The sequence below is a fragment of the Dromaius novaehollandiae genome, unplaced genomic scaffold, assembly GCF_036370855.1.
Source record: "Dromaius novaehollandiae isolate bDroNov1 unplaced genomic scaffold, bDroNov1.hap1 HAP1_SCAFFOLD_27, whole genome shotgun sequence".
Taxonomy (NCBI): Eukaryota; Metazoa; Chordata; class Aves; order Casuariiformes; family Dromaiidae; genus Dromaius; species Dromaius novaehollandiae.
The window spans coordinates 6,667,336-6,687,112 of NW_026991415.1; the positions used below are offsets into that span (position 1 = coordinate 6,667,336).

The window sequence follows — 19,777 nt, forward strand, 5'->3', positions numbered from 1 at the left end:
CAAGGACACGTCTGCATGGCAGGACCTGCAGGGTCAGTGTTGTCTGAACTGCATCAGAAACCCCCCTGCCCAGAGAGTCCAAGGGGAAGGACAAGGGCAGCATGGGCAGGTGGGAAACATGGAGCAATGCCATGACATTTGTGTCCAGGGAGGCAGGGACAGGCAGGCACAGAGGGGCACTCAGCAGTGTCTCCTCTCCTGCATGTCCAGCTGCCGAGGAAACGACTCCTGCCCTGGACCCCACAGCCCTGAGAGCAGAGGGCTGTGCTGGCTGGCAGAGGAGAGGAGGTGCTGGAGTTGAGAGTTTCCTCTCACACTCTGACCATGACTCTGCTGCCTGGAGCCGTCCCTGCGGACAGCTGTTTCTCTGTCCCCACGTCTCTCCCCTGCCAGTGCTCACAGACCCCATCCCACCCGCTGGGTGCTCAGCTCTGCCCTGCAGCAACCTCCCGGGGGCAGGACACTGCCCAGGGCACCTCCGTGGTTGCAGGTGCTCCGGAGCAGGGGAGACAAACCTTGGTGAGGCTGGAAAGGTGCTGCTGGCTCTGTCTGTAGGCTTCAGGGTGGATGAAGGCATTTGCTGAGTCCCTCCCAGAGCTGCTCCTCTCTCCGTGTCACTGTTTTGGAGCCTCCATCCCCTGCCTAAACCTGACAGACTGAGTCCCATTTCACCCCACCCAAAGAGAATAAAACTGAAAGCACAGAGTCATGACAGCTCCGTCCCTTTCATGTCCCCCCTGCCTTGACCTTTCTTTTGAAAAGTCTCCTGCAGGAATGTCCTGGCAGTGAGCTGGAGCTTGGAGCACTCCTGACCCACACAGCACCCTTTTGACAGGACCTGCCCTGCTGGGGGTCTCTCCTCCTACCCTCAACTCCTCCCCACAGTGCCGTGGGGACCTCCCTGGGCAGGCTGAGTGCTGACCCTCGCAGGTGGCAGAGTCACTGCTCCAGGCACACAGCACCCTGTGGCGCAGGGACACTGATGTGAATTACAGCCCATGCAGACCTGTGTGCACACTCCAGCTTCACAACCCTGCAGCTTCCCTGTGAAAAGATACCAGGCTGCCCTTTCCCTGCGATGGTGTGCCAGGGAATCCCTGCTCTGAAACATCTCTCCCTCCCCTGCAATGGAGAAACCAGGAGAGTGATCCCTAGAAATCTAATCGTGTGACTGGATGGGTTTGGAAGACCTTGCCAGGAACCTCACTAGCACTATCCTGCAGCCAGAGACTTACTGTGTCAAGGGCTGTGAAGATTTCTCCCACAAGCAGCTCTCCTCTGTCCTCCCACTCCACACTGCCTTGCACTTCTCTCTGCCTTCTCTCCTCTCATGTCAGCAGCAGCAGGCAGTGCCCGCAGCCCTGCTGCTCTTGGCAGAGGAGCTGCTCCTGCACACAGCTGTCTCTGGGCAGTGCTGCCAGGTTGCCATGAGCTCCCTCCATCCCAGGAGCCTGGCCCCACTCAGGAGCAGAGGCCCAGCTGAAGGCCTGAATGTCTCTGTCCCTTGTGCTCCCTCCTCCTGGGAAATGTTCACTTAGGTAAACCAAAATAATCACTGGTGCTCCCTCTTAAACAGTGTAGAGAGAGTGATTCCAGCATTGCACTTTGTTTCATCAGAGGATGGTTATTCGCAAGAGGTGGAAATGTCCCACTCAGGAAGCCCCTATCCCCATCTCTTTACTAGGCAGGACACCTAGATGGGGACAAAAGCAGAGCTTGTTTTCCCATTGTTCAGGTATTGTTTCAGATGAGTCAGTCTGGGCTTCTCAGGCTGCTTTAGAAGGCCCTGGGCTGGCGCAGGGTTCAGATCCTTGCCGTGAGCTCCACAAAAAACACACTGAAGGTGGAATTCCCCTTGCCCAGGCAGAAGTGAGCATAGCATGGATGTCTGCATGCAATATCTTGGTCTAAGCTCCAATTATAATCCCTGGAGATGAAGGGTGGGAGTCAGCTGCTCACACACAATCACCTGGTGACATTGGAAGAGACAGAGGTGGTCCAAGGCATGTGCCAGTGTCTGCTTGCTCTGATGGAGCAAGTGTGAGACCTACATCCTTCTAGAGCATGAGTTGGGGGCTAAGTAGGGAATTGCCTTGGCCACTGAAATGGTAATAGATGTCCTCTGCTACCAGAGCTCCACTCACTAAGAAGCTGAGACACATGCAGATCCCAACATTGCAAACAGTTGATGTCATCCAGTGCAGGCACTTGTTTCAGTGACACAGCAATAGGCCTGCAGGGCCATGTCAGATGCCTGGGATGTCCAGCACAACCACGTGTCTCTAGCGGATACACCATGGGAGCTACAGGAAAACCATGACCTTTGGAGTGCTTGCTGGGCAAGTGCCCCAGGGCATCTCAGATTTCCTACCAGTGCTCAAACAACTGGATCCCACCACTGCCTTTAGGCCAAGTCCATCCCATCTACATTCAAAAGTACTGCATAAATGGGAGAGACACGTCACACCAAGGTCTCCGCTCTGGTCTCTGAACCCTTCAAACCTTCTAGCTTTCCTCCTCCTGAACGTCTTCTCACCCCCAGATGATATGACCAGGAACTGGGCTAATGATGACCTCAGAGTGGCCAAATCACAGGCTGCCCAGGGCCAGAGACTTCTTCAGTGGCTCCTTTTCCTTCCTGCAGATCAGTTCACCTCTGCCACAGGACCCAGGGTGCTACAAATCAGCTCAGGCAGCAAACCCCTCTCCTGGCATTCCTGCACAGCCCAGCTCTGTTTCTCCCTGGCCTTGGGCACTGCAGGGTTTGCCCTCTTAGTGGGAACCTCCTTTCACCATTACTTTGCCACCTGATATCTATGCCAGCATGTCTGTGCTCTGAAGTGGGGCCATTGCACACACGGTGTCCTTGGCTCTTGGTAACAGGTTTCACTAGTACAAATCTGTTCCCTGTGCCACAGCTGAGGCTCTGCAACCCAAATATACACAAGTGCATGCAGGCTGGGGCACAGAGTGGAGCAGATGGAGATGCACAAGCTGTCACAGGACTGAAACAAGGTTGGAATAACTGAGATGCAGTGGGACAGCTCACATGACTGGAGGGCTGTGATGGCAGGGTACAAGCTCTGCAGGCAAGACGGTCAGGGAAGATGAGCAGGGGGGATGCCCTTGGTGTGAAGGGACAGCTCACATGTATGGACCTCTTGCATGGGATGGACAAGGGTTTGGGTGAGAGCTTGTGCGTGAGCATCAGAGTAGAGGTGACATTGTGATGAGAGTTACAGACCACCCAACGAGGGTGAGGAGGTGGAGGAGTTGGATACAGTCTCCCTTAAGCAACCTGAGGAAGTCAGGAGGTCACAAGGCCTGGTTCTTACAGGGGGGACTTTAATCTCCCTGACATTCATTGGAAGGGCAAACAGCAGGGTGCAAGCAGTCCAGGAGATTTCTGGAGGGTGTCAGGGACATCTTCTAAGCACAGCTCCCTGATGGGCCAAGAAGGGTGATGCTCACCTGGACCTGGTTCACACACACAGGGAAGCACTCATCAGGCCTGTGATAATCTGTGGAATCCTCGGCTGCAGTGACTGTGGAATAGTGGAGTCCCAGATCATGAGGGCAGTGAGGAAGAACAAGAGCAGTGTACAGGCTCTGGCCTTCAGAGGAGCAGTTTTCGGTCTCTCCAGGGAATCCCATTGGAGGCAGCCATGAAGGGCAATGGAACTCAGGAAAGCCAGCAGGTCCTTTAGGGCAGCAGCCACCAAGCACAATGATGGTCCCTATCGATACTCAGTAAAACTAGTAGACATCTTGGGAGATCAGCTTGGCTAAACAGGATACTATTGTCCACCAAAGTAGGGATGATGTTAGGGAAATCAGAGCTCCCAGAGGATAGACACTTGCAGGGGATGTCAAGGGCATGAAGAAGAGCTGCTACTACTCCACTAATGGAGAAAGACACCTGGGCTCACTGCTGAATGGTGCAGGGGCTCTAATAATAGCAGATTCAGATAGGTCTGAGGAGCTCAGTGCCTTCTTGGCTTCAGTCTGCACCCACAAGGTCTCCTGGGCTGCTGTGCCTCGAGTCAGGGCTCCAGAGAAGAAAAACAGCCAGCAGTGGATGAGCATTGAGTGAGGGATTGCTTGCAAGAGCTAAATCAATACAAGTCTCTGGGTTTAGACGCCTTGCATCTAAGGACATTGAGAGAGCTGTCTGCTGTCTTTACAAGGCCACTGCTTATCACTTTGAAAGGCTGTGGAGATCAGGGGAGGTCCCAATGACCAGAAAAAGGAAGATGTTGTCCCATCTTCAAAAATGGCCACAAGGACCACCCAGGGAGCTGCAGGCCCTTCAGCCTCACTTTGGTGTGGAGTGTGTCATGCAGCCAGTCCTCTCAGATCACATTTCTGGGCACGTGAAGAATGTGCCTGGAAGCAGCCAGCATGGATTTACTGAAGGTAAATCATTCCTGACCCACCTAATTGCCTTCTGTGATCAAAGACCTATGACTGTGCAGGAGCAGAAAGTACTGGATGATCATTTACCATGATTTTAGCAAGGTGTTGGACACTGTCTGCATGAATATTCTTCAATACAAGTCAGGCTTTACGATGAGTAGAGAACTAGGTGGGTAAAAAGCTGGTTGGATGATCGAGCTCAGAGGGTTTTTTTTGAATGAGTCATTCTTTACCAGGAAGCCAGGTAAAGGTGGAGTATGCAGGGTCTACACTGGACCTGTCTATTCTGACAGGTTCATCAGTGACCTGGAGCATGCAACTCTCATCACGTTTGTAAATGACATCTAATCAGGAGGAAGAGGCAGGAAGATTGGGCTAGAGACCTCCTGAGGTCCCTTCCACCCTGAAGGAGTCCATGATTCTTCCCACTCTCAATATTCTCTTGTTGGTGCCTGGGAAAGGATGCAGGTTCCCTGTGACAGTGGAAGTAGGCCAGCTTTGTTGTCCTCCTCCAGGCAGAATTATTCAGCTGCAGGGCTTCTTGGCAGGAATCCCCAAGACAGCCCTGCTCAATCCTTTACTTTGCTTTTAATTTCCTTGCTTTTTTTTCTTTCTTCCCCTTTTAATCTTGTCTCTATTACCATCCTGGTCCCTTCCCCTACAATCAGCCCACTCCTGCTTCCCCTTAACTCTTTGGTGCTGCTTTGGCTTCTTCTTTTGTTTTGTTTTGGGTTTTATTTTTGTTCTGTTTTTGTTTTGACACAGGAGGAGCTACAGTCCAGAAGGATCTTGAGGAACTTGGGTGATTCGGACAACAGATACCTTATGGATACTTGCAAGAAAAGTGTCAAGTCCTGTGCCTAGGTGGAAATAAACCTGTGCATGAGGAGGGGTTGAGGGACCTCAGCTTCTTTATCCTGCTGAAGTGGAGGTAGTAGAGCAGGAGCCTGTGACTGCTTCAAGGGTGGTATCAGAGACGATGGAGCTTTTCTTGGTAGTGGGAAACAGCATGAGAAGGAGAAAAAGCCACAAACAGCAGCTTGTGGGGCTTAGATGTGATATTAGGAAAAGAAAATATCACTTGTAGGGTAGTGCTGTGGTGCTATAGGATACGCAGAGGGAGTCTGTGTTCAGCCCCTGGCTCTGTGTTTCAAGGAAAAGCAAGTGAGGACAGGAAGACATCAGGAGAGGTCAGGAGATCCCAGGGTGAGTTCAAGCTTAGGAAGCAGGTTGGTTGTCTACTGTCTGCAAGGAAACATGCACAGGCGTGGGAAAGCATAGGACAGCCTGAGATTAAGATGGCTGAGGGCACTGCCAGGGTTGAAAGCTCCCAACACAGTGAGGTCTTTGTCCTCTTGGCTATGGCTGGTGTCTCTGCCACCGAGGCCCACAAGAAGACACCATTCCTTAAAGCACTGTGGCCTTGCTGCCTCCTTGTCCCTTGGGAGCCCAGCAGGTGCCGTATCATGGTCCTTTGCTTGTCATTGTGCACCCCCACCCACACACTGCCCCCAGGAAGAGCCCTGAGCAATGCATGATGGAAAGGATCACCCTAACCAGGGGCTGGGTGTCAGTGCCTGGCTGCTCTGCTTGATAACACACATCCAGGTTGACTTGGCATCAGAGCCACCTGCACATTGCCTTTGCCTACCTGCAATCAGGGCTTCTAACTTTCTGCTCTAATCAGCCCCTGGGGAGGCTTTGTTGGTAATGGCCCTCAGTGGGACCTGTTAACGCTCCAAGAAACTTGGGATTTGCTTCTGACTTTAACATCTGGAGAGGTTTTTTCACTCTTTTCTCAGCATCTATCGTTCAGGGGCGCAGCACCAGATATACTCGAGGGGTCATTAAAAACCCTCTAAGGAGCCATGCGTCTTTCCATAATTTTCTTCAGTTCTTCAAGTCTTGTGTGGCTAATTAGAAAGTTTTCAGCTGTGTATTGAAATTAGGCAGATTTCAATGAGCACCTGAACAGGAAAAAATGTCTGCTTCTGAAGCTTTCTTTATTCTTCAGTTCTCAGAATAAGTGATACCCACATTCTCCAATTGAGACTGACCCCCACTGGGTCTCCTAATCAAGTCTGGGCAGGTAGGACAAGCAGTATTTTTGATAGGAGACATGTATGGACAACCTTCCTCCCCAGCTCCCCAGACCTGCCAGTTCCCTCATCAGCCACTGGGGACTTAGAGCACTCTGGTTAAAATCTAAGGTTTTTCCTCTCAAGTCTGTAGCTGAAGGTTAAAGCTCATGTGCACCAATTCCCACCTGCTTTCCTTAGAGAACTAGCTGCAAAGAGACACAGAAGGGTTTGTCTTAATTGTGATGAAACAAAAATAAAATCTGAAACTGTTTCATGAAAGATAAAAGACACTCCTCAACTGTATGTTAAGTCCAAGCTGCCTCCAGTGAGCTCCACTGCCCACAAGACATAAACTTCCTTGAAATGTTTTCGACAGATAGTTTAGAAGGGATAGACAAGAAGTGAACAAAGAAGCTGGCTAAAGAGACAATGAAACTGCTGAAGGATGAGGCAAGCTTCAGACTCCCAGAAGCTCAGAGCAGCAACTGGAGAGTTGAGAGGTATCTGCATGATAAAGAGCAAGGAGAGGAGGAAAACTGTGAAACTATGGAAAGTGCATATGCCCAGATGATCTGGTGCATAGATGCCTTTAGAAATGATCAAATTAATCAGGATGTGGAAATATGTGAAAGATTAGTGAGATTAAACCCACAGCATAACAGACAGAGCAGTGGTAATGCAAGTTAAGGGGCAGAACAATATTTCTTCTCCTGAGATTAATACTCTTCCTGAAGATTTCCACTCTTTCATCATAGCAAAACACTGACATTAAAATTAGCCAATCATTTGAGCTGATGAAAGTGTGTTCATATTTTTGAAATGTTGAGAACAGTTCTTCACCTTTTTCTGGCTGAACTCAGCTGTCCAACCACAAGCAGCCAGTGGCACCTGGGGAGGCCCTGGTGCATCTGAAGGACCTGCCTGGGCCTGGCAGCTCTCGCAGTGGACCTGTGGGAGACCGGAGCCCCTGGGAGCTGCAGATGGAGGCTGGGCAGAGGGGAGCAGGGCACCTGCAATGGCACCACATGTCCACGACCCTTTGACTGAATCCTACCCCAGTTCTGAAAATCTTTTTCCTTTCACCCAAAAAGATAAAGCATAATCATTCCAAAAGACTAGTGTACTAAAACAAAGCAAAGCAAGAATAACAATAAGAACAGAAATAATTTAAAAGCTGGAAAGTATAACAAAATTTTTAGATCTTTTTCTTCATTTCCTTCTTGTTTCATTTTTAATGTCATTTTCTGTACACTTCTGTTATAATCAGGCCTACACCATTAAAACAGATATTTTTGTGTCTCACACAGGGCCCTGCCCCCCCCCCCCCCCCCGCCCATGGCTGTCTGTGCCACCCCTCACTGTTTGCACAGAGCGAGTCACAGTCTATGGTGTTGGGCTCTCTGAACTGATGAGGAAAGCAGGGGGACCAGCTTCAAAGAAATGCTCTGTGTTTGGATGGCCAACGTACCTGTGTTACTGTGGTGTTTTAGAGGAGTCCTGAAAACATCTCGCCACACTCCCTTTTCCTTCCCTGCTTGGTCAGTGACGTGTGACTTCATTTTAGGGGGCGACAGGGAGGAGGCTGATCTCACCCCATGCCAGACCTCGTCAGTGCAGATGTCTCTGTCTAGTCTAGTTGTCCGGACTTCCCCTTTCAGTCTATGGAGGGAAAAAGGTTGTCTCAATTGAGTTGTTTTGAGACACATTTCCTAATTGCAAGTTAAGGTACTGTAGGAGCCACCTCCAAAATCTCCAGCACCCTGTGGGAACACAGCTATCCCAGGGCATCTCAGGCAGCAACAGCCTCTCTATGTGGGCAAATGAATCAAGCCCCAAAGGGAGATTCTAGTCATACGCTGAAATCTTCTCAAAAAATAACTTAATGTAATAATTGACAAAACATCCTCTTTTCAAAAACTTCATACATTTTTACCATTTCCATATATATATTTTTCTTTCTTATTAATTAGCAGCAACATATTCATGCACTGCAGTCATTAGTCTGTCTGTGCAGCCGTACATACATATGTACACATTCTTCATCAAAATATATTTGCTGCCAACACTCTGAATGGAGAAACCCTGTTCTGAGGAACTACTTTAAATCAACGTTTCAGATCTCTTCTTCTGCTTCTCTCTCCTGTCTTCTTCCTCTGCCTCTTCTCTCTTTACAGAGAACAGTTCCCTGAATCACAGCCCTTGGGGTGGACGAGACCTCTGGATGCCATCTAGTCTCAACCCTCCTGGTCAATGTAGAGGGAACAAGATGAGCTTGCGCAGGGGCTCCCCTCAGTTATGCATTTTCCACAAAGGTGCTGAGAATGCGCTGCATCCCATGGTCCAGGCCTTTAATAAAGGTGTTAAACAGTCCTGCCCCACATGTTGATCATTGAGGAATAACACTAGTACCGGCTGCCACTTGGAACTTGTACCACTGAGCACAGCATTTCAGCCTGATGGTCCATCCAATCTTCCACCTTCCCTACGGTCCATTGATCCAGGGCAGATCTCAGCAATTTGGCTATGAGGAGACTACGAGGGACTGCATCAAAGGCCTTGATAAAGTGAAGGTTCACAAAATCCTCTGCTTTCCCCTTGTGCACAAAGCCATTCATCTGATGGTAGGAGGCAATCAGGTTGGTCAGGCATGGTTTCCATTTCCCCTCGGTCAACTCATGCTGCCTCTTCCAACCCTTCCCCTTCATGTGCTTGGAGATGGTTTCCAGGAGGATTTGCTCCATCACCTTGCCAGGGACTGAGATGAAGATGACCAGCCTGCTGTTCCCTAGATCCTCCCTCTTGCCCTTCTGAAAAATGGGTGTGGTCTGCCTTTTCCCAGTCATCAGGAACCTCCCTGATCACCCTGACATTTCATAGACAATTGGGAGCAGCATTGCAGTGACTCCAGCCACCTCTCCCTGCACCCTGGGGTGCTTCCCATCTGGTCACCCGGACTTGTGTGTGCCCATTGGGCAAAAGTGCTCCCCAGCTGCAACTTCCTCTGCCATGGGTGAGGCTTTGCTAATACAGATGCTGCCAAAGGACTCAGGGGCCAGGGAGGCCTGGCAGTAGACAATATCCATGAAAGACAAGGTAAAAGAGGCAATGAGCACCTCAGCCTTCCCCCTGTCTTTGTCACTAGGTCCCCTGCCCCACTGAGCAGGGAGACCACATTTTCCTTGGCTAGCTGCCTTCCTTATGCTGCCAACGTCCTTACAGAAGCCCTTCTGGTTGCCCTCTCTTGCTAGCTCCAGCTCCAGCTCCAGCTCCAGCTCCAGCTGAGCTTTGACTTGCCTACCTCCATCCCTTCTGCCACAGCAAATGTCTGTGCCTTCTTCCTGGGTATCCCATTCCCCCTTCAACCCTCTGTGCACTTCCTTCTGCCTTTTCAAGTGGTAAATCACAAAGTCCCTGTTCATCCATGCCAGCCTCAGGCCAGGCCCTGCTGGACTTTCCTGCAGAATAGAGTGTTCCTGTGCTTTGAGGACATTGTCCCTGAAGATCCAAGGGGGCTCCATGGCTCCTCTGCCCTCCCGGGCAGTCACCCCTGGGATCCTGACAAGGATCATCCTGAACAAGAGGAAATCCTCTCTGCTGCAGTCCAGGGCTCTGATTCTGTTATTCCTCTTACCTCTCCACCATCTCACGGTCACTGCAGTGACAGCCAGCCTCACATTCACATCCCCATCCAGGCTGAGCTTCAGGGAAGAAAGAAAGAAAGGGGAAGATGGCACCATCTACTTAGAGGTGCAACTACAGAGCTAGAGAACTCACACTGCAGAAAAGCCTGCATTTCTTCCCCCACCACTGAGGGGATTCAGGACTTCTATGTGGTAAAAGGTGGATGCAAACAATTTCAGGGGTAATGCAGATATGCCTGTGGCAGTGCCTCCCAGGCTGCCCTTGTAGTCAATGGTAAGAAGGTGTTCACCTGCCTTCTTTTAGATGGTCACATAAAGCAGAAATGACTTGTGTCCCAGAAACATTTGCTCTGTGCTTGAAATGGGGCCTGAGATCACAGGCTTTTAGGATAATTCAGGTTGAAGAGACCACAGGAGGCCTGTAGTGCCACCAGCTGCTCACAGGAGAGGTCAGAGAGAGGATCAGAAACAAAAAAAAAATGCCCTTGCTGAAGGATTACTGGGTTGATAGAGCAGAAGACAGTAGAGAGTTGACAGTGTAGTACAAGTCTCACGCATAAAAGGGTTTCTTTTTTGCTTTCTCCAGAGAATTAAATCCTCAGCTCCCCAGAGGGAACAAGCTGAGACACTAACTTTGCCACTAACATGGAGGCGGAGAAGCTCCTGAGGCCCTTACGGACAGAGGCTGGTCCAAAGTCCACCACCCCCATGGCACCAGGCCCCCAGGCATGCCTGCCTTGCTGCTGGGCACCCTCCAGCCCCAGGCAGGAGGTCTGCAGGGAACAGCGTGGGGTCTGCAGCCTGCAGCCCTGGCCACCCAGCAGGTGTGGTGGGACCCCGCTCCTCTAGGTCAGACTGGGCTCTCCTACATTTCCCTAGTCTGAAGACTGTGTTCCCCCCAGCTGGGAATACAGCCAATCAGGGAGGGTCAATATGGGAAACACAATCTCTGTTCCGAGGTGTGAAGAGAGAGGGGAGGGCAGAGGGGGATCTGCTCCTGCCCTGGGCAGTGATTCCCTCCCTGCAGCCAGTACAGCCCTGCTGATGCCCTGTAACCCATGGGTCCAGGAGATGGGACTCCGATCTGCTCTGGCTCTAAAGATTTCTCAGATCTTAGGACCCAGCATGCAAAGCACTGCTCTGGGGACACCTCAGCAGTCGAAGCCGCCGAATGCCTGGCGTGTTCCTGAGAACTTCTCTGCAGTCTCCTGCACTGGTTTGACTCCTGTTGCTGGTGGAGCAGAGACTCCTTTTGAGGATGAACTCACTCCCTGTGTGACTCTGAGCACAGGGTTGACCAGGCAGTACAAATGCCAGCAAGGCCTCAACTGAACAACAGTGTCCCCTGCCCAGGACTCCACTTTCCAGTCCCTTCCTCCTGGAGGATTTGGGTTGGGAGGGACTGCTGGAGATCTCCAGGACCACAATCTTCTCTGAGCTGGGCTAACTTTACAATTAGATCAGGTTGATAAGTGCCTTCTCCAGGAGAGATTTCAAAGATCTTCTGGCCCCTGCCCCAGTGCTGCTTCACTATCATAGTTACTATTTTTTTTTCCCCATAAACTCATTTGAAATTTCCTTTGCTGCTGCTTGTCCTTGTTGCCCCTTGTCCTTTCCTCCCCTTGGCCCCCAGCCAACTTTGACTGAGGACAATTACAGCCTCGTCTCCAAATCTCTTCCTGTGTGGGTGGGCTGTTCTGGCCAGCTCAAAGCAGAGCTATGTGTTACAGGTCCCTACACGGTCTCAGATGAGAACGTATGGAGACATAACATGAGTTAGGGCAGAGCCTCTGGGCCGATGCCAGGGCAGAGCCAGAATCAGCAGGGGTGAGAACAGAAGACCTCCAGCAGCTCCTCTCCACATCTGGGCAGGGAGCGATGCACCTGGAAATGCTCCTGAGAGACGATGGAGACACAGGCTGCGGTGCTTGACTCCAACCTCCTGTCCTGGGTCTGGGAGCCTTGGCATGCAGTGCCAGTGGCTGCAGCCCCCGAGAGACCCCCGACCCTGCCAGCAGCAGAGAGTCCCCTCCACGACTGTCGGGAGCTTCCTGGAGTGTCATGGCTCCCATCTGCGCTCCATCCCTGCACTGGCCCAGCCCTGCTGCCTTGAGCATGGCCCCATGGCCCCACTGTACAGGCACTGCACAGGAGAGGGTGCATTCTGGGGTGGGGAAACATCTCCCCAGCATGGTTCCCATGACAGCCCCCAGTGCCCCATCCCCCAAGGCCCTCCTGCCCAGCAATTTCCCACCAATCCCCAGCCCCTGCCCAGCCCCAGCCATGTCCCCCCCGGGGTTAGCAGAAGGCCATGCTCTGGGGTCTGGGCCCAGGGAGAGGCCAGGCAGGGCTGGACAGCAGGCAGATGGAGCTGGTCACATTCAAGGATCACCGCTCACCAGGATCATGGGGAATGGCCAGTGCTGGAAATGGCTGCTATAAGGGGCTGGGGCTGGGGCTGAGGCTGGGAGGAGTTTCCTGGGACTGTTTCTCCTCTCTGTTCTTGCAACAACAAGCTGGGCTGGATCTTTGTCCTGATAGACCCTGTTTCAGGGCCCCCATGGGAGAAGGTTGGTCTACAGGCCCAGTAGACAGGCCCAGGACCTCCTCTGCATGCTCCCTGCCAGCCCTGCAGAGGACCCAGGAGAGGGCTCATCCTCCCAGGGCTCACAGCAGGACGCCCAGTCCTCCAGCTGGGCACGGAGCCTTGTCTGGGGGTGACTTTTGGGGTAGGGACCAGGATGCAGGGTGTGGGAGATTGTCTCAAGGACATGTGCTGGGGACAGGGCCTGAGGGACAGCAGCAAACCGATGTGGCTCCTTACTCATGCCTCCCCCAAAGCAAGCTCTGACAAAGGGTCCCAGCCTTCTTTTTGGTGCAGCCTATCAGGAGGGACAATGACACTATGAGCTGGGAGGGTGGGGAGCATTAATCCTTCTTCAGGCACTTCCCAGGCCATGGGGAGCTCCAGGACTTCAAGGACTTCTGGCTCTGCACCATGAGCTCGCTTTAGTGTACCCACACTCTGAACATTGTCATGGATTATATGTCAGCATTTTTCTCTCCAAGACAATTTCAAGTCCAGTTCTGCTTCTTTCTGATCTCTCCCAATCCCTCCTCTGATCTTGTAGGCCATTCCTACCACCCCTCTCCTGTTCTCCTCCAGGGCCTTGAGCTGATGATGCTGCTCTGCAGAGCAAGCGGACTGTGAGGCCACAGGGCCACGGGGTGACTCTGCGCTGGCCGTGCTGGTCAGGGTGGAAATCAGACCAACCAAATGAGGGTCATGGCTTCTAATCCCTCCAGGGGACTGCAAATGTAGCAGGTGCTTGGAGGTACTATGGAGCATTTCCAAAGGTGCTAGTTGTGTCCAGGTGTGCCTCTAGATCCTGGCCCTGGTATTTCACAGAGGGTGACATGAATCACTGCAGTCTCCCTTCCCTGTGCAAGCTGGGTCCTCACTGTCTCTCCTGGGATTGCAGAGTCCTCCTTTGCCCACAGATACCTGGGTTTAGCACTTCACCTTTAGATGACTCCACCTTGGAGGATCTTTCCTTCTGTGAGGCTCCACTCACTGCCCACCCAAAGAACCTGCTGTCTCAGGAGATCCTCTGTGCTCTCCTGGCCTCTCCAGCTTCCCCCTCCAGAAGGACAGGCATCTGACACTGTGCTTAAACATGCGGTACAGCTTTGCTTATGCAAATCTGAGACCATTCATCCCCTCCACTGTCACTGGACACCGATGGGTGAGTCCTAAATCCAGCCCTTGTTCTCTAAGAGATCAGTACATGATTAGGAGCTTTTTGCTGCTGGATCCATGGACAACCCCTACTCAGCAGGCCCTTCTGGAGTGCAATTCCTTGGGCCTATTCCTGACACCAGCTTTGGAGGAAGCCCAGCCTTCAGGCACAGCACTGGGTAGAGCCTACTTTATTACAGAGATACTGTGAGGGAGTCAGCTCTGACACAGTTATTATTAATTAGATATAATTTTATGCAGACACAAGGTGAGACAGAGCAGTCTCAGTCAAGGTGGAATGAACCCAAGCATTTGTGCAGCAAAATGATAACAAATACTACTACTAATAATAACAACAGTCATAATAAAATTAAAGTGAACAAAAAATGCACAGTCCTGGTATGGGATACACTGAGAATCATTTGTGGAGAGCAATGGCAATGTTACCACTGCTGAAAAATGGCCATGAAAGCACTTTCCCCAGCGCATCTTTGAGTTCCTTGTTCCTCATACTGTAGATGAGGGGGTTCACTGCTGGAGGCACCACTGAGTACAGAACAGCCACCACCAGATCCAGAGCTGGGGAGGAGAGGGAGGGGGGCTTCAGGTAGGCAATCATGACAGTGCTGATGAATAGGGAGACCACAGCCAGGTGCGGGAGGCACATAGAAAAGGCTTTGTGTCGTCCCTGCTCAGATGGGATCCTCAGCACAGCAGTGAAGATCTGCACGTAGGACACCACAATGAAAATGAAACAACCAAAGATTAAAAAAACACTAACCACAAGAAGGCCCACTTCCCTGAGGTAGGAATCTGAGCAGGAGAGCTTGAGGATCTGGGGGACTTCACAGAAGAACTGGTCCACGGTGTTGCCTTGGCAGAGTGGTATTGCAAATGTGTTCGCAGTGTGCAGGAGAGCATTGAGAAAACCACTGGCCCAGGCAGCTGCTGCCATTTTGACACAAGCTCTACTGTCCATGAGGGTCCCGTAGTGCAGGGGTTTGCAGATGGCAATGTAGCGGTCATAGGCCATGACTGTGAGGAGAGAATACTCGGCTGCAAACAGGTTCCCAACCAGGAAGACCTGGGCAGCACATCCCAAGTAGGAAATGGCCCTGGTGTCCCTCAGAGAATTGGCCATGGATTTGGGGACAGTGACAGAGATGGAGCCAAGGTCGAGGAGGGAGAGGTTGAGGAGGAAGAAGTACATGGGGGTGTGGAGGTGGTGGTCGCAGGCTACGGCTGTGATGATGAGGCCGTTGCCCAGGAGGGCAGCCAGGTAGATGCCCAGGAAGAGCGAGAAGTGCAAGAGCTGCAGCTCCCGTGTGTCAGCAAATGCCTGGAGGAGGAACTCGTTGAGGGAGCTGCTGTTGGACATTTTGCTCTCTCTGAGCATGGGGAATTGTCCAAAGAAGAAAAGACATTGAGAAGTTAGGAGAGATGTTTCAAGCAAAAACAAACAAAAAAAAACAAAAAAAAACCCAGTTGTTGCAGTTCTCATACAACCCCCCACATTGCCTCTCTCTTTACTGAGTAGATCTCTGTGCAGCTCCCTTGCTTGGGCTCCACTTTGCAGTGTGCTGCTGCGAGGAGCAGCGACCTCTGCCCGTGGGCTCCAGAGGAGTCAGTTGTGCTGTGCAGCACTGGGAATGGGGGATTGGGGGTGACGAGCGCTGACACTCACAATTTCTGTCAGCTGAAATACACTCATCATGTAGAAGGGGTTTTCAGCATGTTCACTCTCAGTTCTAAAGAATGAGGTTTGAGGAACAGAATTTCTGGGATTTCTTATTTTCTTTGAGATGTCCTTGTCACCCCTGGGCAGTGTTCCTCAAAGGTAGAAGTCCTTGGTGGTTCTACTGTGAGTCCTGAGAAAAATGGTTTCACTGTCCTTTGTTGCAGCATGAGGACAGCTGGTCTGTCTATTAGTCTTGCTCCCAGCTGTCCTGTGCTCCCACCTCGTTGAGCTGGTGGACGATCGCACTCATATGTTACCCTAAAAGGAAACTAGCCACTGCTGAGAGCAGAAGAACCCTGTTTCAAAGTGCAGGTCTCCAACCTTCTCACCCTTTCTCCAGGCACCAGAGGGAGGTCTCCACACTTCCCTTCTAGCCAAGGACACCCCGAGCTCTTTTCAGATGCCCATGTACAGACACCCACCATCATCTCCATACTCTCTGCATCTCTGTACTGTCTTCACGGTCTCTCAGATATCACAGATACGCTATGAGACAGCAGTGCCTTTCTGGAGGGCAGCTCGCAGCCTGGCAGGACACCACAGGGAAACAGTCAAAGGACCAGCAGGACTGGAGATGGGTTCTCCTTAAGGGAGGATCAGCTCATTTCCCAACCCCACAGACTGCATTTCCTGGAGTCGCACAGCTTAGGAGGGGGCTGCGGACCCCTCACTTCCATGCAGACCCCTCTGCTGCCCAACTCGCAGTGGTGGTGTCTGAACTGCAGCTGAAAACCCATCCACCCCGGAGCACCTGAGAGAAGAACAGGGGCAGCATGGACAGCAGAGGAAACAAGGAGCAACACCATGATCCTGCTGCCAAGGGAGGCAAGGAGAGAGACAGAGGGACACTTGGGAAAGCCTTCGCCTTATCCTGTGGGGCATGCCACCTGGCAGATGGTGACATTGCAGGGCAGCAACTCTCAGCCCCTTTGTCGGGCAGCGCTAAATGGGCCCCTGGCAGGAGAGATGCCCCTCTCTTCTGCTGGAGGTCTGGCTGCAGAGGAGGCAGCTCATGGCCTGGACTCCACGGCTGTCAGGGCAGAGGCTCTGCTGGGTGCAAGCAGAGACGTGGGGGGCTTCCTCAGGGCAATGTGTTTGCATTGGAGGGACTGACCATGACTTGCCCAAATCCATCCTCCCACGATGATTCTGTTAGCAGTTCTCTCTCCTTCCTTGCCTGTCTCTGCTGCCTGGAGCAGTCCCTGCTGGCACCTTTCTGTTTCCCAGCATCTTTTCCCAGGCAGTGCTCACAGACTGCATCACACCTTTTGTGTGCTCAGATCTGCCCAACAGAAACCTCCCGGGACAGTGCACTGTCCAGAGGCATCTCTGTGCCTGCAGTTCATAAGGAGCAGGTACCATAAACCCAAGGGAGACCACAGAGCTGATGCTGATGCTGATGCTGTCTGTAGGTGGAGGTGGGGCTGAAGGGGTTTGCTGAGCTTTCTCACAGACCTCCTGATCTCTGAGAGGGGAGGTGTGTGAGTCCCACTTCCTTGCCAAAACAGAAAACTCTCCTTTTTTCTCCCTGCCAAAATTAGGGAGAAAACCAAAAGCACAAACACCAGAAGGAGAGCTCCTTCCCTTGGGAGTAGCCCTTCTCTTGATCTTCCTCTTGAAAGGACCCCTTGGACATGTCGTGTGCATGAGCTAGAGCTGTAAGCAGCCTTGACCCACACGGCACCCTCTTGATGGGAGAAGGAACCTGCCTGGCCGGGGCTCAATCCTGTCATGCAGAACTTCTCCCCACAGCACTGACCCTCACAGGCAGCAGAGTCACTGCCCCAGGCACATAGCACCATGGGGCACAGGGATAATGCTCTGACTCACGAACCTGGGTAGACCTGTGTGCACACCCCAGCTTCACACCCCTGCATCCATCCCTGGGAGAAAGGAGCAGGATGCCCTGTCCCTGCTCTGAAGCATCTCCTCCTCCTGCTACGCCCTGGATAATCCAGGAGAGAGAGCATTAAAAATCCTCTCAGCCATGGTATGGGCTGGGTTCAGAAGACCCCTCCAGGAAAATCGGGAGCATTGCCCTGCAGCCAGAGACTTACTGTGTCAAGGGCTGTGAAGATTTCTCCCAGAACGAGGTCTCTGCTGTCCTCCCACTCCACACTGCCTTGCAATTTTCTCTGCCTTCTCTCATCTCATGTAAGCAGCAGCAGGCAGCACCCACAGCCCTGCTGCTCTTTGCAGAGGAGCTGCTCCTGCACACAGCTGTGTCTGGGCAGTGCTGCCAGGTTGCCATGAGCTCCCTCCATCCCAGGAGCCTGGCCCCACTCAGGAGCAGAGGCCCAGCTGAAGATACAAATGTCTCTGTCCCTTGTGCTCCCTCCTCCTGGGAAATGTTCACTGCAACTGGTGGGGGATCCCAGGGGAGGCAGCTCTCAAGGGCCCAGGAGATCAGCAAAGCAAGCAGGTCTTTAAGGACAGACCTGCCAAGCACAAGGATGGGCCATCCCGATACTCACTAAAACTAGCAGACACCTCAGGGACCAACTTGACTCTACAGGGAACTCGCATCTTAGCTCCAGGGTAATAGGGAAGCATACAGCAGGGCAAAGAAGCCTGAGGCAAAGGAGGAATTTAGAAATGTTGTCCAGCATCATAGGCTTGGTGTTAGGGAAGAAAAAGCTCCCCTAGGAATGACACTTGCAGGGGATGTCAAGGGCATGCAGATGAGCTGCTATTGCTCCAGTAAGAATGAAAGAACAAGAAGGAAAATGTGGCCTCACTGCTGAATGGGACAGGGAATCTTGTAGCAGCAGATGCAGATAGGTCTGTGGGACTCAAGCCCTTGTTAGCTTCTGTTTCCACAGGCAAGGTCTCCTGGGCTGTTGTGCCTTGAGTCAGGACTCCAGAGGAGAAAAGCAGCCAATGGTGGATGAGGTTAGTGAGGGATTCCTTGTGAGAACTCAAACTACACCAGTCAGTGGGGCTGGATGGGCTGCATACGAGGATGCAGTGAGAGCTGACTGCTGTCACTGCAAGGCCACTCGCTACCATCTTTGCAAGGTTGTGGAGATGGGGTGAAGTCGCAATGACTGGAGAAAGGCAAATGTTGCATCCATCTTCAAAAACAGCCACAAGGACAACCTGGGGAGCTGCAGGCAGTGCAGCCTCACTTTGGTGAGGAGTGAGTCATGGAATGAATCCTCTCAGATCACCTTTCTGGGCACATGAAGGAGAAGAAGGTGCCTGGGAACACGTAGCATGGATTTACCCAGGGAAGACTGTGCCACAGCAACCTGACTGCCTGCTATGAATAAATAACTGCATCTGTGGATGGAGAAGAGTAAATGTCTTTTTGCTAGACTTCAGCAAGGTGTTTGACATTGTCTCCCTCAATATTCTTGCATGCACATTAAAACTTTATAGGCTAGAAGACTAGACAATTGGATGGATGAAAAGCTGCTTGGATGGTCAGGCTCAGAGGACATTGGTGAATGGGTAGCACTCTTCCTGGAGAAGTGGAGCATCACTGATCTCTCCAGAAACTTGTCCTGTTTATCATCAGTACTAGTTACATGCAGAAGGCAACACTCATCACGCTTCTGGATGCCCCCAAACTGGAGGCGGGGGACCCAGTCATATGCTTGAGGGCTGCCATTCAGAGGGAGCTGGACAGGCAGGAGGAATGGGCTGTCTGGAACCTCAGAAAATTCAAGAAGGACAAATGCCAGGTCTTGCACCTGGGAGAAACCAACACCCCACAGTGTTACAGGCTGGGGCCTGAGTGCCTGGGGAGCAGCTCTGTGGAAAAGGACCTGAGGGTCCTGGGGGACAGAGGCAAAACATGAGCCAGCAGCATTCCCTGGCAGCAAAGAAGGCCAGAAGCATCGTGGGCTGTCTGAGCAGGAGCACAGCCAGGAGGTCGAGGGGAATGATGATTGCCTTCTAGTCAGTATTCATTAGACCACCTAGAGAATACTGCATCTAGTGTCAGCTTCCCAGAACAAGAGAGAGGCTGATAACTGGGAGCAAATTCAGCTGAGGGTCCTCACAGTAGTCAGGGAGCTGGAGCACTTGCTCTGTGAGGAAATGGGGCTTCTTCAACTTGCAGAAGAGATGGTTTGGAGGGATCTCAGGGCAGCCCTCCAACGGCTACGAGGAGGTCACCTAGAAGATGGAGCCAGGATCTTCACCAGAGTGCAGTGGG

At 52.0% G+C, this 19,777-nt stretch overlaps 1 protein-coding gene across 1 annotated transcript; it reads right to left on the reverse strand.

The window, feature by feature from the left end:
- Positions 1-14,295: 14,295 nt before the first annotated feature.
- LOC135326376 (olfactory receptor 14A16-like) lies at positions 14,296-15,018 on the reverse strand. Its single transcript, XM_064504259.1, has one exon. It carries the CDS (start codon positions 15,016-15,018, stop codon positions 14,296-14,298), a length of 723 nt encoding a protein of 240 aa, XP_064360329.1.
- Between the last annotated feature and the right edge of the window lie 4,759 nt (positions 15,019-19,777).

Coding starts and splice junctions, on each gene's coding strand:
- LOC135326376 (XM_064504259.1), bottom strand. CDS start 15,018: ATGGCCAATTCTCTGAGGGACACCAGGGCCATTTCCTACTTGGGATGT.